This window comes from Pleurodeles waltl, chromosome 7 (assembly GCF_031143425.1).
Source record: "Pleurodeles waltl isolate 20211129_DDA chromosome 7, aPleWal1.hap1.20221129, whole genome shotgun sequence".
NCBI lineage: Eukaryota > Metazoa > Chordata > Amphibia > Caudata > Salamandridae > Pleurodeles > Pleurodeles waltl.
The window spans coordinates 1,460,191,741-1,460,219,220 of record NC_090446.1 but is presented as its reverse complement, the minus strand read 5'-3'; the positions used below and the strand labels follow the sequence as shown (position 1 = coordinate 1,460,219,220).

Genomic DNA, 27,480 nt, shown 5'->3' with positions numbered 1-27,480 from the left:
AATCCCAAGATCACAGTAATATGCCTCAGAATATGGAACCTGTGCTTCACAGCTCATTGAGTCACTCAGTGGCCAACATGAACTTTTCTCATACTGCTCTGATGTGTTTCTCAGTACAGTAGCCAGGCTGGTTAGACACTACCAGACATCCTTGGTCAGCGCCTTTGTGCTCTGTCTGGAGTTGCTTGTACCTCTGATACCACAGACTTGGCACACTTTTCTGAAGTTACACGTACTGCTCCAGTGATAGTCACTGATGGAAAGTGACGGAAGCTCGTTACCTGTTCCTTCCTTGTTAAGCCACCTACCTCTCTGTGGGGAGAGTGACAGGCGTCCACAGGCAGTGCGATGTAGCCAGAGTATGCAGGAATTCAAAGATACGTCTATGCAAAGACAAGATGGCAGCCCGGTCTTTGGCACACTGATCACTACTCTGGAACAGAAGGAAGCTTTTTCCTCTGCTGTGACAGATGCAATCATTTATTTTTCAATTTAAGATAAAGTGGTACTATGGATTTTACACCTTCTGTTTGGGTGTTCTAAATAGAATAAAGGTGTATCAGCTAAGCACCTTGGTAAAAGGAAGCGACCCACAGAATAAACACGCCAGCTGCAGATTGGGCCGGCGAGACCAGATGCCCAGTGGTAGGAGTAGAGCTGCTCATATCTTCTAGAGTGTACATACACACAGACGTGTTGGAGCTGACGCAGACATGGGCACATGGGTAGCCATAACGGCTTTATGAGCTCAGTTGAGTCCCAGAGGAGACGCGTCCTTCGGCTCCCCTCTGTCTGAAAGATTGCCAGTTCTCGAAGCTATAGAGTATATCCATTAGGAAGAGGGATGAGCAAAGACTACAGAAGCAGCAAGGGACAGAAAAAAACAGCCAACAAGTCTGTGCTAGATGGTGTGATAAAACAGTGGGTGTTCCTTTCATGTGTCTATTCTTCTTACGGCTTCATCTGTCGTCTTCCTGTTACCTGTTCCTGTTTTTCATTTCTTGCACCTGTGCTGCCAACCCAGAAGAAATGCTTGGTCGAAGAAAGAATGCATACAGGATGTGAAATTCACAACTCTTTTCCATCTCCTTGCAGGCTTAAGTGGGGAAGTGGGTATGTATTTGGATGGAGGGTTACATAGGGTGTTTTCATAAATATTGCAAACTACTTTCCTTTTAGCTCCTCCACTATTCATGCGGAAGATGTTGCGTCCCTCGGAGAAACGCAGGCTTCTGACGCTGAAAGAAGCTTGGACTAAGGTCCAACAGAGCCTGGACGAGGACCTGGAGGTGATGCTGTAGACTGGAGTTGTTGACTGCCTCATGAGACAGCACCAGAGGCTGGCTGGCATGGACACGTCTGCTCAGTATGCCAGTGCCCTGGCAAGGACATGCTTCTGGGCTCTTTGGTGAACTGACACCGGGGACGTTATACTTCTATTGAGTTTTCTCCCAGTTTAGCTGCTTCCAGTGTCACTGTGCTGGCTCTTGTGGGTCCTTGAAGTCTGCACAGCTCTGTACATGGGGCAGATAGAAGAGCTGATGGGCAGAGAATATGTAGAGTAGATGAAGGGGAGCCTATGTGGGCAATGAGGAGAGACAGAGTTTGATCACTTAACAAAAGAGGGCAGAAGGGAAGTTTGTGGGGTAGAGAATAAATGAGAGAAGTATTTGGGAAAAAGAATACATCTGAAATAAGAAGACAGTTAATAGGTACTTACAAGAAAGGGCAGGTGTACAAAATGTATTGAAATGAAGCAATCTGTGTTCCTGTATGGCCGCAGAAATGCAGTGTGGGGCTTTGATTTCCAGCCCGCCTCCCTGCAAACCCTAACAGCCCTATTATTGTTAGCCCCCAAAATAGTCTACTGAGCCCCCTCAATTCCCTTAACTTTTAATATGATATGCCCCCCCGGAAGTGTGAGTGGGACCTCAGTGGGGCTATCAACTGAGCTGCCTAAGGTGGGCTCCTGAAGATTTTAGTCTTGGTAGAGGCTCCCAGGCTTAGCAAGTATTTCAAGAAAGTGCATCCACCACAGGTCTGGATGTGTGTGTAGCAAGTTTAAGCCAAAGTTTTCCTCCACCCGGGCAGCAGCAAGTCTTCCTCTGTTCATGTTGAGCTGGTGACCGGGTTTCCCTGATGCCTTACCCAAGCTAATATATATGATGCTTCCTCTCAACTGTTGATGATGTGACGTTTCTGTGCACTGAACCCTCAGATCTAAGTTTGTTAATGTAAGATAAAGTGATACTGTGGATTTTACACATTCTGTTGAAAGTCATTGTGCTTATCTTGAAGAGGTGCTTGTCAAAATGTGCAGAGTATTGTCAGATGAACAATAATAAAAAGGTTGTGCGGTTAAAAGCAGATCGATGGACCTTGTAATGGAGGACCTCGGGTGTACTGAACATGTAGAGTAGGACCCCTGACTAGGAGCACTAAGAAGAGTGGATTTGGGAATTAAGTGCAGCCACAGTTCTCTCCCCGATGTCCCAGTTGCTTCATATACAGGACCCAGACTGCTCTTGGGGAGCAGGATGAGGACAACAGTTGTGACCAGCACATGTACAGGGACGCGCTGAGCACTAGGCATTGCTCTTGTCTTGTTCTAGCATGTTGGGAACGGAGAAGAAAGTTGGATCGTATTGTGCGCTTCAGATATTGCTTCATGCAACGGAATAGGCCAGTTCCAAGGAGATGGGAATCTGGGAAGGAAGTAGATACTGCACTTTTTGGGACATGTACAAGAAAGAGGTTTTTTGAGGAGATGGGTGATGGATGAGTGTAGTGCTTTGCAAGCTGCACCCTATAAAGTGAGGGGTCCTCCGTAGGGCAGGAGATGAGCTGGATTGTCCCTTCACCTGCCCCAAATTGTGGCTTGGAAACAATATGACCCTTCCTGTAGGAGACGGATTGGGGGAATCGGGGTGTGCTGCACATAATGCCGGACAGGAGGGCTGGTTCCTGATATTTCAGCGTGGTCAGAAGAGAGGCTCTTCAAAAAGATCGAAAGAAGCTGGCAGGGTGGTTTCCCCACATCTCAGCTTGAGCACGAGTACTCATCTGGAGAGGGAGAGATAAAAGAATGGAGGGTGCACTCGGCACTTCCCAGCATGTACAGAAGAAGGCCAGTTTTGGAGGAGCGTGATGGTTGGACGAAGTGCTTCTTGAGTAGCAGTACCAAGAACGACCCGACTGGTTCCACTTGCCATATGATGTACAGGGCAGGGTCAGTCAAGAGACGGGAGGTGAGGGGGGAAGGCAGTGCATGATTCCGAACATGTCATGTGTGAGTTCTGGAGACGCATAATTGGGGATGGTGTCAAAGCATGTCCCCCCCCCCCCCCCATGTCACAGCATGTACAAGAAAGTACAGATTCCAAAGTAGTCTTTGAAGAAAGAGGAATTACACTTCTCATGTACAGGAGAGGAGTGAGATTGTTGTAGGAGGGGGCTAGGTATAGTCTCCATTATGCAGCTTGTACGGGAGAGTGCCAGTTCTGGATATTCAAGGCTGGGCGTGGGATAGGTGTGGTCCCCATGGTGCAGTATGTAAAGGAGAGTTTAATGTCTGGAAGAGCATTGTGGGATTGAAATGGCATGTTCCACATGTTGCACCATAAACAGGGGAGGGCCAGTTCTGGAGAAGCAGGATTGAGGGGGGTTGGTGGAGGAGGAGGTAGAGATAGGGACAGGTGCACTCCCCATTTTGCAGAGTGTACACGAGTCTGCCAGTTTTGAAGGAACAGTATGTGGAATGATGGGCCTTGTTCCACATGTCATTCCGTGTCCAGGAGAGGGACGGTCGGTTTTGGACGAGGAATATGGGGCACAACAGGGCTGTTTTTTCCCCACACGTCTCACCATGTGCAGGAATGGGCTGGTTCTGGAGAAGCAGAGGGGGCAGGAGGTTCTTCCCAGGAGGTAAACCAGGCTTTTCTTTTTTTCAGCTTTGCTTCACTGCTACCTTAGGCCCGTCTGTGGGTGTATGTAGCTCGTCGAGAAATGCTTGATATTTCTCGTGATGGTAATGCTGCTGCCTTCGCTTTGTGAGCGGTATCACTGCTTTCTGCCTTCAGGTGCCGGCGTCTGACCTCTCCTCGTGCTGTCTTTTTCTGAAATTGCTTCTTGGTAGGGAACACCTCACTACCTGAGACCTGTCCCTGCCTTGCTGCCCGCTTGGCCATGTTGACTGCTGCAGACCTCCTTCACCCCCTTACCACAAAGCATGTGTGCTGATCATGGTCTGGGTGTTTTTTATTTTTACAATTCCTTCACATGCGGGAGGGGGGTGCAGGGATAGGTGGGTGGGTTTCACAGTCGAATACCTCTTAAGTGGCAGTCCAGAGGCAGTAAGTGTTGTTGGTGTCTAAGTGCACCCATTGCTCAGACTCCAATGGTCAGTTGTAGAGGAGCCATTCTCCTCCAGCTGACATGGCAAATACATCTAGTCTTGTGCATTCAGGAACATTTGAAATTGTGACTTGTGGTCTCGGCTATGGTTGTGGGGTTTTGGTCTGCTGACTTCCTCATCTTGAGGATGGTTGGTCATCTTGGCCAGGATTGGGATCGGAGCCAGGATCTCGTTCTCGTTTCTTATCTACTTCGGTGGCATTGGACCAATGGCTCGCCTGCTGCTGGTAGTGGGGACTGATGATTAGAGCAACCAAAGCGTATTCTTCACCTCCCCTCTTTCCATGTCCTGGCTGCTACTTGCTTTTCTCCTACCTCTTTTTCTTCTCTTTTTGTCGATCATAGGTTTTACCTGCATGTCTTCTCCTCGCAGCCTATCCTAATTTTTCCCTTTTTCCATACTCCTTCCTGTACCTCTTTGGCAACCCCTCATTCATCCTTGTTTTTAACTTTGCATGTATCCATGTCTTATTGCTAAGAAAGGTTTCTTTCTGGCTTCCATAATATGCCACTTCCTCTTCCTTGCATATTTTACTCCAATTCTTAATATCTCCTCTCTGCTCATTCCCCTGCCCCTCTCCCTCTTTTAAGCCCCATGGTTGTGTTTGCAGGTATTTCCTGTTTTCATTCTTTCCTGTGCAACTGCTTTGCTAGCATGTCTCGCCTGACTGCACCTTTGCTTTGTTGGGTCTTGCTCTGCAAGGTATGTTTTTGTCATGAAATGTCTCCGAATTTCAGCCTGTCCCCTTTTGTGTCCTCTGTCTGTTTCCTTTTAGGTCACTGTGCCTTGACCAGGCCGAAGTCTCTGCTGGTAAGCTGTCCGTCAACCCGCTTGCTGAGTTTGGAGGAGGCCCAGGCCCGGTGTCAGGCTCATGTGCTGCCAAGTGGCCATCCGGTGCAGAGCAAAATCGTTTCAGGGGGGAGTGGCCGTGGCGGTCTTGCTACACATGATCACTATCACACAGTGCTCGACTTCCCTGGTGAAAGGTACAGCCAATGGGTGCTGAGAAGGGATTGTGTGAAGGGCATGGTGGTGGATGGGATACATACTGAAACATAGCTAAAGCAACACATAGTGGAAAGAACTGAGTGAGGAAATAGGAAGGTGTCCATTTTGCCCTTCCAGTCAGCACTGCCATTTGTTTAAGAAAAACACATGCTTTTTCAGAAGTTTTGAATAGTATTTTCAATGCGATTAAACAATATGGTGATTTAGCACAAACTCCGATTCCTTCTATATTCCACCACATTAAAATATGATCGATCTGTCCCCACTAGGAGGAAGCCTGATGCAAAGTTGCGCAAGGCTGCTGGAGGGAGTTGGAGGATGTTTTTCGCCATGGGGAAGACACCATCCTCGCTTCAAAAGAAATCTCGAATCGGAGAGCTGTTCAACATTGAGGAGTGCCCGGCAGGTAATGAGCATCTTGGGATGCGGTGATAAGTGTTTGATTAAGGGGTGGCCAGCGGATATAAAGCATCTTTAGATCTAGTGTGGCTGAAGATGGATGGGTTACTAAGGAGCAGATGAGAAGAATGGATTACTAGTGATGGTTTCACTTCACAGAAACTGATAATTGTCTATCTGGAGAGAGCCACAATCAGTGGATAGGTCAGTGATGAATCCGAGAGCACGTTATGTGGCCGGTGAATGGCAGACTTTCATGCAATGGCGCCGGTAGCAGGTGCTATTGGCACCATTTATATTACAGGATGTGTGGGGCTTCGACTGCTGAAGCAACTCCAATCCCAATATGAAAGTTGAGTTGAAAACATGTGGGAATCTGTGCAGACTTACCAATTTCTTCATGTTATTCCATAAAATCTCATCATTGGGAATTATTTTCACACAACCTGGAGGAAACAGTTCACCTGGTATTGGTAACTCTAAGGGAAAGGTTAATTTCTGTTCGAAGTCTGTCACTGTCCAACATCGTGTCAAACTCCCCTCCTCCCCACACCGCCACGTGGCTGGTGGAGGTGGACATGACCAAGTCTAATTGAAACGACAAGGCGTCCAGCGGGAAGTAAATCACTGATGTGAAATAGGTTGTTATGCACATGAGAAGGGCAAATAACTGGGCCTGAGAAATGGTGTTTGTGGCTTGTGAATGGGTCAAAATAGGAGGAGGATTTAGAGTGTTTCACAAATAGCAGAATGAGGTAGGAAGATGCTGTAGGCGAGCAGGATAGACCCTCTAATAGTGTGTCCAAACTGGAATTTATGGACAGTTGGTACTGGGTGCTACAATGCAGGATATACAGTTTAGTAACTTGGGTAGAACTGAGAATCAAAAGCAAACTCAAACTGATATTTTTAATTAGAATTAAATGTATTTTTTTTTTTTACTCACCTTCGGAGCAGCCAGCTCTCAAAATATGTCTACAAGTTGCAGTGTGTATTTATTTCCATGTGTAAATAGCTGTGCTTTCACCTTTAAATTTGGTTGCTGGCAACCTTTTTACACCCACAGTTGGCATACTGGTGCCCCCATGCAAGTCCCTAGTAAAAGGTACTTAAGTACCCAGGGCATTGGTACACCAGGGGTCCCCCATGGGCTGCAGCGTATATTGTGCCACCCATGGTAGCCCATGCAGACTGTGTCTGCTGGCCGGTCATTGCAGCCTGCGTGAAATGGTGCATGCACCCTTTCATCACCAAACCTGGACACTGCAGTAAGACACTATAAGTCACCCCTCTGGTAGACCCTTCATCCCAAGGGCAAGGTGCATGTCTCGAAGTGTGAGGGTACACTTGTAGGAGCAGGGTGCCCCTACAGATCCCCTGCCAATTCCTGGACTCTTTAAGTGCAGGGAAGCCATCTTAAGGTATGTAGTGGACACTGGTCAGCACCAGTGGTCCTACTACGTAATGGCTTCTCCGAACCTAGGCATGTTTGGTATCAAACATGTTGGAATCATGCAGCTACACCGGTTCCAGTGTTAGTTGCATGATTACATGTACTCTGGAGGTTCCTTAGAGGATCCCCCAGTTCTGCCTGTGTAGCCATATGGGGTCTAGCCGCCAGCCCACGCTGCTGCTCACCCCAGAGACTGCTCTGCCCTCCTGCTGATGAGCCAGGCTCTGGCCGGAGAGGCAGAAGAAAGGATTTCCTGCAAAGGAGAGATGTGAGCACCTCCCCCTGTGTATTAGGTTTTTAAAGGTTGGGGTGGCCTCTTTTGGTGCCCTCCTTGCATAATCCGATTTGCAACAGTCCAGGAACCCCTGGTTCCCACTCTGGTGCAAAACTAAACAAAGGACAGGGGAATGACCACCCCCCTGTCCAGCTCCTCCCCTAGGGAGGTGCACAGAGCTCTGCCAGGTTGCCACTTGATTCTGCCATCTTGGAAATAAGATGTGAGGAGGCCCCTGGGAGCATCTGACTGGTTAGGCCAGGTAGATGACGTCCCTGACCCCCTCTGAAAGGTGGGTCACTTCGGAGAGCGACCAACCCCTTTTTAGGATTACTTAAGGGCTCCCTGGCTGCTGGTCTGGTTTGGAACTGAAACACGTCTGCTTCTGGCGTGTAGGCTCCTATTGCAACATTTTTTCTATGGATCCTGCAAGAATTCTGCAACATCCAAGGCTGTGCATCCTCTAGGATCAACGTCGATTGGCTGGTGCGGTCTGCTGTCCACAGACATCTGAAGATCCTGCTTCACAGGTGGTGAGTCTGTGGCCTCCTCTGGGTCCTGCTTATCTTTTAACCAACTTGGGAGACCGTGGGCCCCTGTTCCTGTCCCTTGACTGGAACCCTTTGTACACCTTGACTGTTGCACTTGCCAAGGCTTGTTGACTCTTCCTCCTTGAGATCTTCAGGCACCGAGAAGCTCCGGCCTCTAGCACTCAGCAATCTGAAGAAAAGACCATGTCCTGCAGCTCCGGCAACTTGGGACTTCTGTTTTGTTGTGCTAGTTAGGTTCCCTGTGACTCCCTGTGTCCTTCGTCTGTGGATCACTTGAAGGCGGGACGGGGCTCCTTCGACTTCTGCTGGCCTTTCTGCATGCTGAGGGCAAGCCCCAATTCCCCCTCAAGATCAGAGTCCCCTGGATCTTGCTGGTCCCCAAAACTTTGCAAGCTCTTATGCAGCTCCTGTTTGCATTTACCAGTGCTTGTTGGTGAACTGGCTGGTCACTGACCCTCCTGCAATCCAGCGATCATTGAGGGGCAACTTATAGATGGTTTCTGGGATCTTCTACAGCTCCTGGACCCCTCTGCTAGACGACTTCTTCCACTTGCAGGAATTTCACCTTCAGGAGGGTGGGCATTGCCACCTGGGCACCTCCAAGGGTGCTGGACTCCGTCCCTTTCCTTGGCAGGTTCTCCATGTCTGGAATTCGTCCCTGGGTTCCATCAGTGTGGTTAATGGGTTGTGACAGCAGCTGTACAATCAAAGGCATCCACTGACTTCAGAGAGAGTTCGTTCTCCCCTCTGCATCTGGGTCCCTGGTGTACTCCTGTCTTCTGTGTATCCTATGTTGGGGGGCACTCTCCAGCCATCCTCTTGTCTGCTGGTTCCCTCGGGGTCTGCTGGGAAGGGTCCTGAATTCCACAAACTCCAACCGCCACTTTGTTAGCCTATGGACAACTGGGTGGATAACTACCTAGCACCTGGTTGCTAGGGACACTTACTGTACTTACCTTTTGGTGTTTCTAACTGCCCCTAGCTGACTTCCACACTTAACTCGGTTAGGGTCACTACTTCACATTCCACTTTTTTAGTATATGCTTGGCCGTCCCGTAGGGCCCTGTGTATTTTTAGGTTATTTCTGATGGTTATTTTGTGTACCTATTGTGTGTAGATATTTCCAAAGGGAGATATACCAATACTATTTTAGTAGTAGTGCTGTAATAAAGTACACTTTGTTTTTGCAACACTTGTGTAGTTCTTTCTTGTGAGTGAGTTATTGTCTGACTACTGTGGTATTACAAGTGCTTTACATTCCTCCTGGATAAGCTTCAGCTGCTCGCCTCAGCTACCCCTAGAGAGCTTTTGCTATCTGGACACCTATTCACTATCACTAAGTGTTGCCTGGACTGAGTATAGGGTGCCACAACATAGGTGGCCACCACAAACTGAGCCAGCCTCCTACATGATGTAATTGCTCTGGTTTGTTTTTTGGCCTTGATGTTTGTCTCTGCCACTTGCTCCATCGGGTATGTGGTGGGCCTCCCCCCAAACTAAACTAGCCGCACTCCTCCAGGTTTGCAGCACGGGTGCCAGGCCCCACTCTGTGGCTGATCTTCCTTCTGCTAGTGTTTATTTTTCTGAGATGTAGTACATAGGCTGGATTCTTAAGTTACTCTCTGGAGGTAACTTATCAGATTCCATGAGCTCTGCTCTAGAGTAAGATTTCTTGCTTTAGCATTTCTGCTGTGTGTGGCATCCTGCTATGAGAAGTTTTTCTACTTCTGCTATCTAATGTCCAGCTTGAGAGGTTTGTTGGATAGTCCCTATTGCTTGATCTGTCATGTAGTCTTCCTTCTTTGCCCCCCCCCCCACAAATATATTCACTAAATCTTTTGCTCTTTATGTTGCCCTCTGGCTGTCCTTTTGTACCTAACTCACAATTCTCTCTCTCTCTTTTTGTAATGGTTGTAATTGCTGCACTTGCTGCTGTAAATTATATGTTGTGCAGACTCCTGCCATCCTGCCTAGGCCTTAAACATTACAAGTTGATTTCCTTCTGTGGAGAGGTTTCTGTTTTGAAGTGACAAGTGGTGCCTCCCCTGAACCTCACAATGCAGGACAGACTTTCTCAGATTGGGCTTTTTCCACCTTTGAGAGATGTTTTGAGTGCTGTGCTACACAGTTGCACATCGAAATGTTTTTTGACGCTGGAGGAACGGAAAACTAAGAACTTCAACGGCATAGCTGTGAAGGCTTCTGGATTGGGTTAAAAAGAATGATTAATTTAGAGGTAGAAAGTGTAAAAACTCTTAAAATCTTGCACCTTTTGCTATATTAATTTTCCTTGGATCGGGTCTGCAATCTCTAGGTAGCGAAGGGCCTCAAGGAATATGTCTGTTGAAAGGATTCGAGCCAGGCGATGATTTGGGGATGGGAGTGTCTGATAACACAGAAGTCCAAAAGAAGCAGGACCAAGTCACTGTGTCTACTAAAGACTCCTCCTCCGTAAATCAAAGGTCCCCAGCACCCTCAATGAAGCCCGCACCCAGGACTACACCTAGGATTCTGGCCCCAAAGTCGAGGACCCATTGAAGCGTCTCTGACCTAAAAATGACAAGGGCCTCAATACAGCGAGGGTGTCTCGATAGTTGACCTAGAAAAGTTGGAAGAACTGTTCCAATACTGATCTCATCCACACTGGAGGAAGGCAGAGGAGATTGTGCAGTAGGGACAAATATTCTTTGGTGCACCTTAGATGTAGTGAACACACCTCCTACCAGATTAATACCAGCATCCTCCGGTGGCATCAGGCCTGTCTCAGAATTTCTGATTTCAGCAAGACGTTCCGCTATATCTCATCCACATTCCGTTTAATGGTCAATACTTGTTTTACTTTTAAGTAGCTGAGATGCTGGAAAAGCCATTGTCATTCAACACCAACAGCAGAAGTGTCCACATGCCCATTCTGCACCAAAGGTCGGAGCATGCACTCACAAGACAGCTTTGCAACCACTGCAGTCCTTCAGGAAAAGCAGCTGCAGTTCAGGCAGGGAAAATGCTCCCGAGTCTTTCCACAGTAATGGAGGATTGTTAGAAATGGGAACTCTAGTTGGCAGTCAGTTTGCACCCTCACTCTAGTCAGGATAAGGGAGATACCCACTCAGATAACCCCTGCTCACCCCCTTGGTAGCTTGGCATGAGCAGTCAGGCTTATCTCAGAAGCAATGTTTAAAGCATTTGCACATAACACACAGTAATAAGTGAAAACATTGCAAACGGACACCACACCAGTTTTAGAAAAATAGCCAATATTTATCTGTATAAAACAAGACCAAATACGATAAAAATCTAACATACAGTAATAAAGATATGAATTCTGCAAGATGTATTAAAAATACAGTTCCTTGAAGTCGATAGCTCCAGCTGGGGCGATGACGGCATCGTGATCAACAAAACCAACAGTTCAGGCTGACCGTGGGGTTGCGGGCCAGCTATGGTGTCGGGAAGACCCACAAACATTACCTTGGATTTGCAGGGCGTCGTGATCCTTGCAGTGAGCTCTGGGGAGTGGCGTTGTGGTGTTGGTTCCGGAGTCAGTGCAGGAGTCGTCGGGCCCTTGAGGTCACACACGTTGTAGATCGAACTCCAGGCTGAAGAAGTCAGGTGCGCTGGCGTGGATGCCGTGCGGTGCCCACAGGTCATGGTGCAGGCAGCGACTCGGTGACGGCGTCAGTGGGACCAGGGCTGCTGTGTCCACAGGTCACGGCGCAGGCAGCAGTGTTGTCATTGCTGAAGCACTGTTGTTGGTAGTGTCGCGTGGGCTCTCATTATCCTAAATGAGACTACTGGATTTCTAGGCAGCAGGATCGATAACGGTGTGGGGGACTGAGTCTGACCCACGTGTAAGGAACTCTGTCACCCTAAATCCGGTTGTTGCTCCGGCTAACTAGCAGTGCCTCATTTCTCCCACGGGGAAGAAATGATTGGGCAGCCGAGCGCATGACATCTTTGGAACTTCTCAGGGAAGTCGTGGTCACTCCGATCCAAACCAACTCTCTCATTCACAGTATGGTCTCATATACAAATGACAAAGACAGTATAAGTTTTATATAATGTTTTAATAAAACGACTGTATTTTAGATATTAAGGCGTCAGCCGCAATAACCAGAACAATACAACATAGTAGGATTGATATAGTAACCAGGAGAGTAAAACATAGAAATAAAGCTATCATAATTCCTAACCGTTTCTACTCTCCCTCTGCTTGTTCTATTTGGAGCACAGCATCTTAAGCTTTCAGCTTGCCTTTCTGTATCACTAGGGAGACGGACACACTCATACCTGAGCAAAGACCTGTGATCTGGTTCAGCATCTGCAACGAGGCAGTCAGCGTCTAGTTGTGGTTCCCTGGTCGGAATCTCCCTCTTGCATGTATTGGGACAAGGAAGTGATTTTATAACTAACATGTCATCGTGATCACAAAATGGTCCTACGCAGGAATGGCAAGTCTAGACTCCTACCACGTCTATCGGCAATGTACCAGACTGTATCCTTGACTAAAGCACAGAGTGAATATGTTATGAAGAACTCCAGTGCTGAAGTAGGCAAAACAGTGTGATATGAATAAAAAACAACACCGTAGAACTGGCTATTCTGTAAAATAACAGTACGAAGCCTAATAGAAAGCATTTAGAGTAAAGTGCACAGAGGCTCCAAGCTGTTAGCAAATGAATAAAATATATTTAGGGCAAAGTGCACAGAGGCCTAAGGCCTGAAGCTAATGCGCAAAATATACGTAAAACTGACCACACTACACCCTCCCCTTGTCGGTAGCAAGTGGTTCTAACAACATAAAAAAACATGACCTAAATTGAAACCCAACATTTCGACAAGATGAGAAGACAACAAAGTCATAAATTTAGGAAACATGTGACGATAGAGCGAATTGCAATATAGTGTCAATTTAGTCGGGAGAGAGAAAAAAAATCCAATTGTCAGACAGAAGCAATAGAACGTAGAAGCTCCTCCACTTCGAGATATGTCAATATCGGAAGATCCACGCCACAAAGTACCATAGAGCAGGTGTGTTCCAAAGCCCCAAAACCATTTAGGGCGGCACCACGTGTAGTGCCAAGGAAAGAGACAAAACCATCTTCCTCTAGGAAGGGAATCTCATAATCCGCTTCACGAAGCAAACGCAACCGTAGTGAACAAGTCTGGGAATGAGCCCTAATCGGGAACATCAACAGATCAAGATCAACCACTGGAGAGCGTTGCAGTGAGAGACAGAAAGCCAGTGCATGTTCAAACGAGCACCAAAGGCATCGAAACACGGGTTGCACACAATCCATAACCGGTCGGAATGACAAAGACCAGTCACACTCCAAATGAGCCAGGAGTGTTGCTCCAAAACGCTGCATCATGCGTTCACGACACAGCTGCGCGGACGGGAGCAGCAATACAGGATCTCGTTGCGGCGGGACAGCCATTGCGAAAAAATAGTAACAATAGCAAAACACCAGCCAATAAAGCCAAAGTAATTGGGAAACCCCCAAAAATGCTTCCGAAAATAGAGTGTATAGCCGAAGGTATCAAACCGAATATGGAAGAGAAGGTGTGAACGAAACCAAGACCAACGGCTTTGAAAAAATGAGCAATACCAGCAGTGCTGGATGCATTAAATATACGTCCCACAAGTTCACCGAAGTGACTCGGAAAGTTAGTATTCAAAAGGGACTGTATCTCCGCCGATGACCTTGCCACTTGAAGTGCGTAGGTCTCGCTAGCAGATGTAAGGGCCACATGCTTTTGAAACAATAAAGCTTTCAGCCGACTCAACTTGTCGAAATCAACCTTGGAAGTAGCAATATGAGGCCAGATGTCCGCTACCTCCCTAAATTCAGTAGGGGGAAACAACACATTCCCGCAGCACGTAACGGCCTTGTTGACGACAACGACGTAAACTATTCCGGCACGCATGCCACAGCAGCGTTCACTGTTAAGAACAATGTAACTGCCGTTAGAAAGCACCTGGAAAGTGTTTTTAATTACCGGGACTGGAACTCCCTTCAGATAACAAGCTAAGTTAGCAATCGAAGCATTACACGCTCCGTGCAAGGACAGCTGTTTACAAACCATGGAATGGCTAACAGAAGCTTCGCATTCGCTATCGCTAAGAAAAACTTCCCGCAAACCATTAACACATCTGTACTGAAAAGGAAGCTCCCACACCTCGTGTATGTAACTGTCACCCAATAGTTCATATCTACCCACCGGAATGTGCTTCAAACAAGAAGTAAATTGCAGAGTGGAGATAGGCAAATTAATAACCCCATGAATCAACCACTCAGCTGACGGAATCTCAGCCACCGTAAAAGGCAATTTCTCCAATTTTTCAATATTTAACATAACATACGTCGCTTCCTTCTTAGCCATCAATTGTTGTTGACGAGTTAAATTAAAGGAGATAAAGATCTCTCTGGCACGAATGTGCTGCCACGGAACGCGACCCGCCTTCAAGGTCTGAAGAGTCCAACCCAGCTGCATGATAGATCGTGTCTGACTCTGCCCATGATATAAAAAAGACATGTCTGATTTTATAATGTCAATAGCAGAAGAGACAATGCTGTCAATCGTGTAAACACGGTCAGAAAGGGTATGCATGCCATTATCAACAACAGACAAAGTCTGCAGCAGATTTTCTTGATCAATCTGTCTTAATCGGGCTGCAGCCTCCTGCTGGGAAAGTTTCCAAAACTCATTATACACTTCGTATAAGAACCTTTTTCTCCGGGGCACCTTGGGACCTGATAAGAAATCTTGTAAATCAGTACCATTAGACAGTAACTTGAGGTGTGACTTAACTGCACCCAGCGTGGAGTACTTCAACCATTGTTGACAAAGTTTCCCCACACTGTATGTAGTTATTATATCAGCATGTTCTGGTGAAATGTAACGAGGGTCTGCCCTACTAGTCCTGAACCCCCCAGAAGAGGTAACAAAACGTTGATGACACTGATTAGTGTCTACAGGCCACAATAACCACCCGCCCGGATGTAACGATGAAGCGTTAAGCGTACCATTCTGGACCCAATGCGTAAATTCACTAAAAGTAGCATTCACATAGTGCTGCCAGTTATTTAATTTAGAAGGGACAGGTATACTAGGCAAAGTCAATTCTCTAATCGACGCCAAGCCCAAACAACTAGTCTGTTGTACTGTGTCATTGAGGAAAATCATTTGCATAGGGATAATGATGCTCGAAATAATGTATCTCTGCCTTGCATCTGCCAATTTTTCGTACCCCAAACACTTTTCAAGTCAACAGTCTTCAACCAGTATTCATATCCTTCGACCGAAAGTTTAGATACAAACGAATTAGAATACAGTAATTTAGTATCGGTCAACAAAATTTGCTTATTAGAATACGGTGTCACTTTAAAATAGTAAGACTTAGCATTTCGCTGATCATGCCCAGAAAAATATGCAAATTTATCATTATACGTTTTCGAACTCCCTTGTGGAGGAGTCGAGCAATGTTCCCATTGTACATAATTAAAGATGTACTTAGGGCTACTCGCTTTGTGAATAAAGTGGTGTCCATAATAGGTGTAGCAAAACATATCACCATGATTATCTCTAAATTGGTAAGCATCTTCATCGTCATAGACAGTATAATATTGCAAATCTTTTAGCATAGCATCTACTGTCTTCACATCCCAATCATCAGAAACAATGCCTGGAATAACAATATCATTCATTGATAACTGAAGAACATACGGTATTTGAATCAATTCAGTGGGACCATATATATCAAACATTACTTTATCCCACACAATCCCATCCGGAATTGGTATTGCAGAAATGTTCACATTGGATAAGTCTCTTCGAACCATATGAGACGAAAAATGTGGTCTCAACACAGTCTCCACGTGCTCAATGTCTGATCGATCAGGAAGAAAATGACCATGTATCACTAGAAAAAAAGTAACCACAAAACCCAACCATAAAAAAAGAGTCATTACAGCCATAAAAAGCCACAAATAGTTCCAAGGAATAACAAAATATGTACGTTTAAGCCAACTGAGTAGCTTACGTGGACCTCGGATTGAAGACAGCGAAGACGAAGAGCTGGATACAGCCGCATCCGCGTTGTTGAAGCAGCCAGAGGCAGTTCTTGCAAAAGGTGCAACAGTGAACAAGGAAGTTGATGGAGGTTCTCTCCTAGGTACGCTATAAATCACATGTTCAGAAACATCAGTAGAACGTACAGCAACTTGAGCAAAAGAATCGATATCAATCGTTGACTGTGGAACAATCGCAAGATCATCTTCCACCCTCCCCAAGCTCGGAGAGGAAACAGGGTCGGTGCAAGTCACCTGCAGCGGGACTTCTTCCCCAGTAGTGAGAGGGATGCCGGAACTACTGGGTGTCCCTCTTGGTCTGCTGTGCAGAATCGGCCACATGTTGTAACTTGACATTATCAATGGAAACAAAACGATTTCCTTTGGCCCCTTGCAGCGGCGGTAAAATCACAGTTCTCGTGCCGCTCACCCCCAACACCGGGACAGGTGCTCGATAAGAAGGACCAAATTCTTTCTTTACTGCGACCTTTTCACGCACTAGATCCCCAATCCTGGGTATCCAACCAGTAGGTGTTACTGGCTCATCCTTAATTCCAGAGGAGGCAGCACTCGCAGAAGAGTTATCTTCATGAAATTGTTGTAAATCCTGCAAAACAGCGACACGATCATTTATGTCAAAGGGCGTATCTGCCGCCTCCACACCAGGACCATCTAGATCAGGAACATACATTCGTGTTCCGAACAGGCACTCATATGAAGTACGACCCCCCAGTGACCTTCTAGGCAAGTTATTAAGTGCTCTCTGTACTCCATACAGGTGGGCTAGCCAACTACGACCCGTACCTATAACCCTGGCTGTTAAGGATTGCTTTAAATCACGATTTAAACGCTCCATGACAGAATTTCCCTCGGGATGAAATGGAGACGAGAATTGGAGTTGGACCCCCAACGAAGCCATGGTGTCCCTGAATGCCTTAGAGGCAAAAGCAGGGCCCTGGTCCGAATGAAAAGCCGCAACTGCAAATGTATTGACAAAGATACGCAAATCTTTAATAACAGTCCGACCGTCAGCCGAGCGCTGTGGCCAGACCCACACAAATCTGGAGCACGAATCCACAGCAACCAATATGTACTTGTATGCACTATCTGGTGTCAGTGGACCACAATGGTCCAAGTACACACACTGTAATGGTCTATTTGATATCAGAAGAGGAGTCTGCTGCGGGCGTCTAGCCGACGATGCTTTAATTTGTTGACAGACGTCACAACAAAGGACATACTGCTTAGTCTCCTTATAGAGACCAGGCCACCAATAACGGGCCTGTAAAAGTGAAATCGTGGCAGCCACACCAGCATGCGCAGATGCCACCCCTTCATGTGCTGCAGAAATTAATCGAGGTCTCTCAATCTTATTCGGTAACTCACGTACACCAACGCCTGGAATATTAACAACAGCATTTAGTGCACCACTCAAGCAGTAACTATATTTAGAAGGGAATCCTTTAGGAAATGGCGTGCCATCAGCCGTAGCTTTTATGGCAGCCGAAATCTCTGTCTGGTTTTGAACTCGAACGAGTCACCGCCGCTACAGTGGCGATAGCCACTGCCGACTTTGCAGCCTCATCAGCCAAAGTATTCCCAGCAACGTGTATTCCAACGCGCTGGTGTCCAAGTGTATGTACAACATGGACTTTAGGAAGCGTTTCTTTCAGACCCGCAACCTTACCCCACAACAATTTATGTTTAATGGTGTTGCCTTTAGAATCTCTGAACCCATTCATTTTCCAATAATGCAGATATTCATTGAAGGATTGCACACAGTAGTAGGAGTCACAGACCAGCAAGGTCAATATCGCTGGCTCTGCATGCTCCAACGCTAACAAAAGAGCTTTGAGCTCAGCCAGCTGCGCCGTGCAATCTCCCAAGGTTTTAGTATAAGTATGTCGGGGGCAGAAGACTTCCCCCTCCATAGTCCCGCTCACCACCGCACATGCAGCAGAATACTGTTGTTTAGTCCCAACCGCCGGTTGCGCAGAGCCATCGGTATACATGACCACTTCATATTGGTCAATAGGCAATGTGCCAGCAGGAACTGGGTACTCTATTTCATATTGAAGAAATTCTTGAGTCTGCAGCTTAGGGTCAAATATGTAATCCACATCAGTGGCCGTCAAAGACGTAGCCCATTGTATCCACCGCGGGTGTAAAGCTTTCGAATTAGGAACACTCACCTTTGTAACAGCCTCTAAGGCCGGAATTGGGGAAACGACAATAATGCGTTGGCCCTGGGCTAGCGGTCTTTCTTTGATCACCGCCATCTGTACTGCAGTGAGAATTTTCTCAGTCTGTGCAAAACGTTGTTCTGCAGCAGAATACAAGTGGGACTTGTATGCTATCGGGACTGTCTCCCCTTCATTAAAGGTGACATACGTAAATCCAACAGCCCCAGGAATCACCCTGATGACCAAATGAGTTTTATTGTCCCGTGTGTGTAAATGTTTAACCGCTAAGAGATCATTCTGCAACTCTCGCAGTATGTGTGTATGCTCAATCGTCCAAAATCTACTTGAAAAATTCGGGCGAATCAGTTCATATAAGGGTTTTATACGTGTAGCATAATCAGGAATGTAAGTTCTGCCAAAATTCAGAAACCCCAACAATGACTGGAGCTTCCGAACCGTGTTAGGAGGCTGCAGTAAAGCACTTTTCTCCAAAAAATGTGGCGCCAGGCTCTTGCCCTCACTCGATAACTCATATCCCAGGAAAATAACACTGAGGAAGGCAATCTTCGATTTCTTAAAATTAAACTTATAACCAATATCAGCAAAACCCACAACAATGCGCGATACGTGTCTGAGATGTTGTAGAATCTCATTGTCCGTCAAATAAATGTCATCAACATATGATAACGCCTCAGGGTCCAACTCGTGCAGAAGTTCAGTCACACGAGCCGAAAACAGTCCTGGGCTATTCTTATACCCCTGAGGTAAACGACAAAACTTTTTCTGAGAGCCAAACGCACTGAAACTGGTATAGTCCCGACTTTCGGGTGCTATATTCTGGCAGAAAAATCCATTCGAGATATCCAAGGTTGTTTTGTATTTTTTACGCACTATATTATTCATAAGCGCAGCGCTATGTGAATTCTGTATTGCATATGTGCGTGTATGACTATTCAAATGTCTGTAATCCACCACTATCCTATAGGAATGGTCCGGTTTAGCAACCGGAAATAAGGGATTATTCATCGGCGAGACACAAGGCTCAATCACACCTTGGTACTCCAATTGTGGAAGAATTTTCCGAACCGATGCCCTTGCTTCAAATTTAATAGGATATTGCGGCTGTGGCTGAGGTTCTCCTTTAATGGGAATGACATGATAAGGTGAATGTTTATCCCACCCCACTTAATTTCTATATAGGGCGGGGGCTTGTGCTAGAGCCCATGATTTACCATATGACTCCGCTAGTTCTCTCGGAAAAAGTGGTGAAAAGGAAGGCGCAATAACCTCCTTCCCAACCGGACAGTCTCGAACAAAGTCAGGTGGCCAATCTTGTTTGGCCAACAGGACATCATATGATTTCACCACATGGTCCCAAAAGATGGCGTGTACAACGCGGTCAATGTCCCCTTCTAATTGTAGAGTCACAAGATATACTTGATCAGGATCAGAGACTCGCATATCCGCCGTCTCGACTTGTATGAAGTCATCAGTTGCTTTCGCCTCCAGATGCTCTGGAAGACTCCGGCGAACTATTGTGACCTCTGCCGCGCTGTCTAACAGCGCTAACGCCCAAGTCTTGTTCGTCAAGAGAACTCTCTTCTTGAGCGGCATGTCTAACTGAAACTGCTGCCACTTTCTTCTTTTTAAATTGCTGTTTTTGTTGCAGCGGTTTCTCTTCTTGTTTAATAGAAACCTCCGCTGAGCGTTGTGAATCCTGTCTCGGTTTCAGGTACTCCGTCCTCCGCTCTGACCGCCCACCTCTCTCACTTCTTTTCTCCGAGGAGTCCTGAAAGGAACGAGATTGGCGCGTATCAGTATATTGATATCTATCAGGCGTCTTCAAAGTATCCCTATTCATGAGTTTATACTTATTTTGCGGGGTCTCCGGTTGCGGAGACTGCCCACCATCTTTCTTAGGTGTTTGCTGTTTCTTATCCCAGCGCTTCTTCGCACCCTCAGGTTGCTGTTGCTTAGAATTATCCTTATTATTTTTACCCTGCAATTGTGGCTTCTGCGGTCGAGCCCCTAGGCTATCACGACCAATACTAGAATATGTTTCAGCTATTATTCTCGGAAGTTCCCGCTCCTGATTAATCTGCGGAACGTCCCGAAGACGCATTCGCACTGCTAGTGCTACAGCCTCCCCCTTGAGATTACTCAAAATAATAGAAGAAACCGCGTCAAAATTACCCATCAATTGCATGCCTAAATCTAAGGCAGGGGCAGCCCCATATTGATCCTGAATTTGTTTAAGCACCTCCGGCAAATTAGCCAAAGTCGGTGTACCGTGTGCTGTAGTATAGAGTGCGGCAAACACCGTGCCCCAAGTATTACAAAGATCCACCGTAGGAACCATCCCATACGGCAAACACATCGTAAAAATTCTATGCTTATCCTGAGGTCCCGTATGGGGAAATACTGCTTCCAGCGTATTAATTTTTTGCGCCAGCCAAAATGGAGTCTCCTCACGTTTAGCCGGTACTTTGCCCATTACAGAGTGTACAGTGGCCGGATTGATTCCCGGTACCACCGCATGTGGGTGAGCTGGAGCAGCACGCGCTGCATTAGTATTTAATGTCTGCATCACAAACTGAACTAATCGTCTGTACGTTGCAGTTAATTCCACATATAAACGACGCACCTCAGCCACTGCCACATTTGCCACTCCAGGATATGGTGTATATGTAGCCAATAAAGGCCAGGTCGGACCATCATTACTCAACGGACCTAACCTTACTGGTGTTACTGAATGTGGGAGGGCGCCATCAAGCCAATTATGGTGTTCTTGATAAGATAAAGGTATTTCTAAGTATGCATAAGCCCTGTATTGTCCAGGGACATTCGCAACAATATATTCGTGAAAAGTAGTTGTACCCCCATCAGCTGCTGGAAATACGACCCAAGAATAAAAAAGTTCTGTTCTATAGGCTGCATGGGCGTCCACCACAAAAGTGACCGGACCCCCCTGGACCGTCAGTCCATGTGCTATCAGATGACCCGTGAGCGGCAATCGCATATTAAGCGGTATATTTATTACAACTGGATTTGCCATTAGTATAACAATAATAGCTCTAGGACAGAGAAGGCACACCAATATCGGGGTATTTCCTTTCAAAGTTCAAGCTTGAACAACCAACCACAAAGTATTAGGATGTACCCAACCTGTGGTGGCGGAAACCCTCACCCCCACAGACGTCTCCGTATACGGAACCGAGGAGTCAAAATATATACGAGACCGAGAGAGTCAGTCGGACCCAAACATTAGAGCCAGACCAAACGTTGGCGGCGCCATGTCGCGTGGGCTCTCATTATCCTAAATGAGACTACTGGATTTCTAGGCCGCAGGATCGATAACGGTTTGGGGGACTGAGTCTGACCGCACGTGTAAGGAACTCTGTCACCCTAAATCCGGTTGTTGCTCCGGCTAACTAGCAGTGCCTCATTTCTCCCACGGGAAGAAATGATTGGGCAGCCGAGCGCATGACATCTTTGGAACTTCTCAGGGAAGTCGTGGTCACTCAGATCCAAACCAACTCTCTCATTCACAGTATGGTCTCATATACAAATGACAAAGACAGTATAAGTTTTATATAATGTTTTAATAAAACGACTGTATTTTAGATATTAAGGCGTGAGCCGCAATAACCAGAACAATACAACATAGTAGGATTGATATAGTAACCAGGAGAGTAAAACATAGAAATAAAGCTATCATAATTCCTAACCGTTTCTACTCTCCCTCTGCTTGTTCTATTTGGAGCACAGCATCTTAAGCTTTCAGCTTGCCTTTCTGTATCACTAGGGAGACGGACACACTCATACCTGAGCAAAGGCCTGTGATCTGATTCAGCATCTGCAACGAGGCAGTCAGCATCTAGTTGTGGTTCCCTGGTCGGAATCTCCCTCTTGCATGTATTGGGACAAGGAAGTGATTTTATAACTAACATGTCATCGTGATCACAAAATGGTCCTACGCAGGAATGGCAAGTCTAGACTCCTCCACGTCTATCGGCAATGTACCAGACTGTATCCTTGACTAAAGCACAGAGTGAATATGTTATGAAGAACTCCAGTGCTGAAGTAGGCAAAACAGTGTGATATGAATAAAAAACAACACCGTAGAACTGGCTATTCTGTAAAATAACAGTACGAAGCCTAATAGAAAGCATTTAGAGTAAAGTGCACAGAGGCTCCAAGCTGTTAGCAAATGAATAAAATATATTTAGGGCAAAGTGCACAGAGGCCTAAGGCCTGAAGCTAATGCGCAAAATATACGTAAAACTGACCACACTACAGTAGGCCCAAACCAGCGGCGCGGGACGGTGCTTTGTGACCCTCACGAGCGGTGTCCACAGGCCAAGGTGCAGGCAGGATGCCTGGTGACGACACAGGAGTCGATGGTATTGGCGTTGGTGAGACGGGGCTGCGTGGGGGACGGGGCGGTGCTTCGTGTTCCTCACAAGCGGTGTCCACAGGCAAACTTCAAAGTAAAGTCTCAAGTGTTCGCAAGATCCTTCCTTGGCCAGGCCAGGCCAGGCCCCATACGCACACCAGGGGGTCGGAGACTATGTAGTGTGAGGGCAGGCACAGTCCTTTCAGGTGTGAACAACCACTCCTCCCTCAACTCTAGCTCAGATGGCTCATCAGGATATGCAGGCTACAGCCCCCCCCCCCACACTTTTGTGTCACTGTCTAGAGAGGTGCAAAACAGCCCAACTGTCAAACTGACCCAGACAGACAATCCACAAACAGAGTCACAGAACGGTTTAAGCAAGAAAATGCCTACTTTCTAAAAGTGGCATTTTCAAACAGACAATTTAAAAACCAACTTCACTAAAAGATGTATTTTTAAATTGTGAGTTCAGAGACCCTAAACTCCACATTTGTATCTGCTCTCAAAGGGAATTTGCGCTTTAAGGATATTTAAAGGCAGCCCCCATGTTAACCTATGAGAGAGAGAGCCCTTGCATAGTGAAGAACAAATTTGGCAGTATTTCACTGTTAGGACATATATAACACACAAGTATATGTCCTACCTTAACCATACACTGCACCCTGCCCCTGGGCCTACCTAGGGCCTACCTTAGGGGTGCCTGACATGTAGTAGAAGGGAAGGTTTAGACCTGGCAAGTGGGTACACTGGCCAAGTCGAATTCACAGTTTAAAACTGCACACACAGACACTGCAGTGGCAGGTCTGAGCCATGTTTACAGGGCTACTAATGTGGGTGGCACAACCAGTGCTGCAGGCCCACTAGTAGCATTTGATTTAAAGGCCCTGGGTGCCTCTAGTGCACTTTACAAGAGACTTACCAGTAAATCATATATGCCAATCATGGATAAACCAATCAACAGTACACTTTACACGGAGAGCATATGCACTTAAGCACTGGTAAGCAGTGGTGAAGTGCCCTGAGTCCTAAAGCCAACAAGAACAGGTCAGAAAAAATAGGAGGAAAGAGGCAAAAAGACTAGGGATGACCCTGCAAAAAGGGCCATTTCCAACAAGGCTCAAACCCAGAAGTGCTCAGGGAAGAGGCACCTCTGTCATTAGTGACTTCTCTCCTTTTGCTTGACCACCCAACACCTTTCAACAGAAGACTGAGCGTTTGCAGCGTGAATCGTTCCTGGAAAACCCTGCTTGCTGTGCATTATTCCACCATCTAGTGGTTGGGTCTCTGTTGGATTCTTATTTTTATTTGAGAATCATTTCGTGATGTGTCCTTCCTCTTGTGACAACAGTTGTACACCACTGAAAATAAGCATTTGCAATGCAATGGTTCTCGCGTTTGCTCGAGTTAGAGCTATTAGTGTTGTAAATTCTTAGTTGGCCACATAAATTGAAACTGAAAAGTAAAACGCTTGACCTAAGCGAGCCTACTCAAAGCGCCATTGGCCACCATGAGCATGAGTGCGAAGGAGAGACACAAAAGGGAAAAAAAAAGTTTGCTCGTGGTCAAAAGTATTGGCAATTGTGCAGTTATCCATGTAACAGGGTCGATGTCCAAGGCGGTAATGAAACCGACCCAAGGAAGGACAAATGTAAAGCATTTACCAATTAAATCAAAGGATTTTTGAAAGGCAAGCACACGAACGAGTGAAAGTGATGGGTGTGCGGTAGGTGGGGTTAGAAGCCCACAATCCTTACAGCAGGTCAAAGCGCTTGCGTTCTCGACCTAAAAAGGTAGCCCCTATATATACAATTTTAGGTCTGGGATAATGGGGAAATGAACAACTTATATCAATACAAAGTACCACACAATCTGAATTTCTTCGCAAATGGCTCAAAATAGCTCGACAGTCTGACCAGAAGCAATACTGTTTGAACCAGAAATACATTTGTATTCGTTTTTTTTTTTTTCATACAGACATTTTCTACACAATTTATTTTACCATGTTGTACATCTTCATCTGTAATTCCACTGTATAATTATTAATTCCTTACATCATATTCCTGTTCTTAAAAACACACATTAGCAAGCAAAAATCACTATTATTGTTTTTTCCTATATAAAACTAGACCTATTTGATTACATTCCACAAATCTTTTCCACCCTCCCAAGGTCACACTACCACTTGCTTCTTCAATAACACTCAGACATTCTTTCTCTCACATATACCATTCATAGCCAACCTAGCCACTCATCACATGCACAACAAAATAAAACGGGAAAGGAGGTCTCAAGTTTCAGCCATTGTTGTGTTGCGGGCTAGGATTTCACACTAAACCAGTCCATGCACGATTCAGTGGAATTAAAAGAATTGTCCATCCACTTTCTTCAGGACCACTTTTAGAAGCATTTCATTACTGGTGGCTCTGTTGGGGGGCAGTGGGGGTAAATCTCACAAATCCTGGATTCTATACCTCACAAAACCAAGATGGAACATTCTGCCATTCTAAGTCCTGGGATCGTATCAACAGTAACTGGATAACTTAAAAAGGGTTGTAAAATAATTCTACATATTCTCATGACTCCTGTAGAGAAGATATATATGAACTTTCTTGGAATGCCAGGACCACGCCAGATCACTCCAATAGGTCTTCCTAATTATTGAAGTCTCCACCATGCATCCGGCCAGGATCTCAGTGGGTATCCAGGAAGAATGAAGTGTAGGATTTTGTATTGATACAAACAGTTGTTCACCCCAGATGCCACTGTGCATGGGCACCATCTTGGGTTCTTTTTTCCTCCATTGGCTCTGGAAGTGGAAGGTAGGAGCTTTAGGCAAATCAGAGTTTATCGACAGGTCATCAAGGGAAGCTTGATAAACCAGCAAGAGTTAACAGAGCATCAAGGGGTACATGCTAGTGTTTCTACTGAAAACACCACTAGATAAAGGACCGTGTGGTCAGAGAATATGCATCCAGTGAATCAGGACCACCTGATACATATTACTACCTGTAGTTTGTGCCGAAGGTGCCATCTCAAGTTTGTACAAAATGATTCCCACAAAATCTGCAACCTGTGCATACCAAAGGACCATGGCACCAAGAGTTGTGTAGTCTGCACACTGAGATCCAGCCAACATTAAAGGTCGAGGAGAAACTGAGATGGGTACACCATGCAATGATGCAGTTGCACCAGAACTCGAGCTCAATCAAAGACCTCAGCCTGTCTAGCAACGAAGAGGGAAACACAGGAATCTGAGTTGCTGGATGCCAGGGAAAGAGTCATCGACATCAAGGGGGTGGACGCAGCGAGGAAGACAGTGAAAAGGTCGACTTAAACACCGGGAGGTAACTGAAATGTGCAAGATGGGCATGGTTTTCAGACGTACTGGAGATTTCACATGGATAATAATAAAGGCACCCCCCTCACAAGACCTACTGAATGTGCAGGAGAAACAGATCTTTCACCTGCAGCCAGCCAGCCTCAACCTGACTTCTTGGCTCCTGAAGAGTTAGAATTCGGACAAAGTCTCCCAAAGAGAAGTGTGGCGGTCCTGAGGAAAGCCAGAAGATCAACCACACAAAAATGCTATAATACAAAGTGGAACAGTTATGCTTATTGGTGCGACAGAGAAGGGATAATGGACAATTGAATATGGGACAATATAGTCACTAGTTACATAACTTACCTGCTAGATGATCATCTCACCTACATGTCACTCAAGATCAAACCTGTCAACAATAGTGGCATCCACTGAGGGACAGAAAGGGTGAAGTTTCTTCACTACACTACACTGGTGATCAAAAGATTCCTACCAAAAAGGAGTAGCACAAGAGTGGAGTCCAGTTGCCCACACCATGTGGAAAAAGGGGTGAACCGCTGTCTTTTTGGCGAACATCTATAGTAACAAGTGTGGCAGCTACATGGACATCTGTATGTACCTTCACCAATCACAAAACACTATTGTGTGGACCTTTAAGCAAATAGAGGGTTACAGGCGGGACAAAAGGTATTAAAGCATCCAACGTCCTAAGGTTGCTATTGTGTCAATACTTTCCCTCTTGCTCTGTCCTTTCTGTCAGATTTCAGTTTTACTTTGTATTTTACAGGCTAAGAGTATTAAGCGACTTTTTCAGCTTGTGATTTTCTCGTGTCAGATGGGCCAGTTCTCTTATATACTGGTAGTGTTAGTTTTGAGAAGATTATTCTTAGGTACTGAGGAATATTAGTCCATTTAATGTGCCTGTGCCTGTTTCAATACTTGTCATTTTCTCCTTTCCATTTTAGGGGGCCGAGTGGAGACTGTTACTTTGCGGTCAGCGAAGAGTGAAGAATCACTGTCTTCCCAAACCAGTAGTGCAGGTAAGGTTCTGATACGAACTAGTTCAGGACAAAACTACAGACCAGTGATTGGGGCTTTAAGGCCTCTGTGTGCGGTGCCTCTCTCGAAAAATATTAGGTTTACAGAAATGATGAGTCTAGGAAACATTGAGTGCAGTGTTTTTTGTTTTTTATTTACTGAAACCCATAAGTGGAACCACAGACTAGAACATCCAGGGGAGAGTAACACGAACTCCTGAAGTGAACACACGCTTCACTGTAGTTTCTGCGTCATTGCTGCTGAACTAATATTTTTCCAGATATGTTTCTAAACAGCGCTGTTCACCACAAAAGGCTTCTTGGTGCTCAGAATGTAAAGAAGCAAACGCTCACCTTGCTGAAAGCAACCTAAATGC

At 46.0% G+C, this 27,480-nt stretch overlaps 1 protein-coding gene across 4 annotated transcripts in view; it reads left to right on the top strand.

The window, feature by feature from the left end:
* The window catches only part of ARHGAP33 (Rho GTPase activating protein 33), a 293,765-nt gene that overhangs the window by 233,438 nt on the left and 32,847 nt on the right, over positions 1–27,480 (top strand). For all 4 annotated transcript variants that reach the window (XM_069201127.1, XM_069201126.1, XM_069201128.1 and 1 more), the window contains 3 exons: positions 5,190–5,400; positions 5,692–5,828; positions 27,032–27,106. In XM_069201127.1, the coding sequence (XP_069057228.1) occupies positions 5,190–5,400; positions 5,692–5,828; positions 27,032–27,106 (423 nt within the window). The remainder of the gene's footprint in view (positions 1–5,189; positions 5,401–5,691; positions 5,829–27,031; positions 27,107–27,480) is intronic.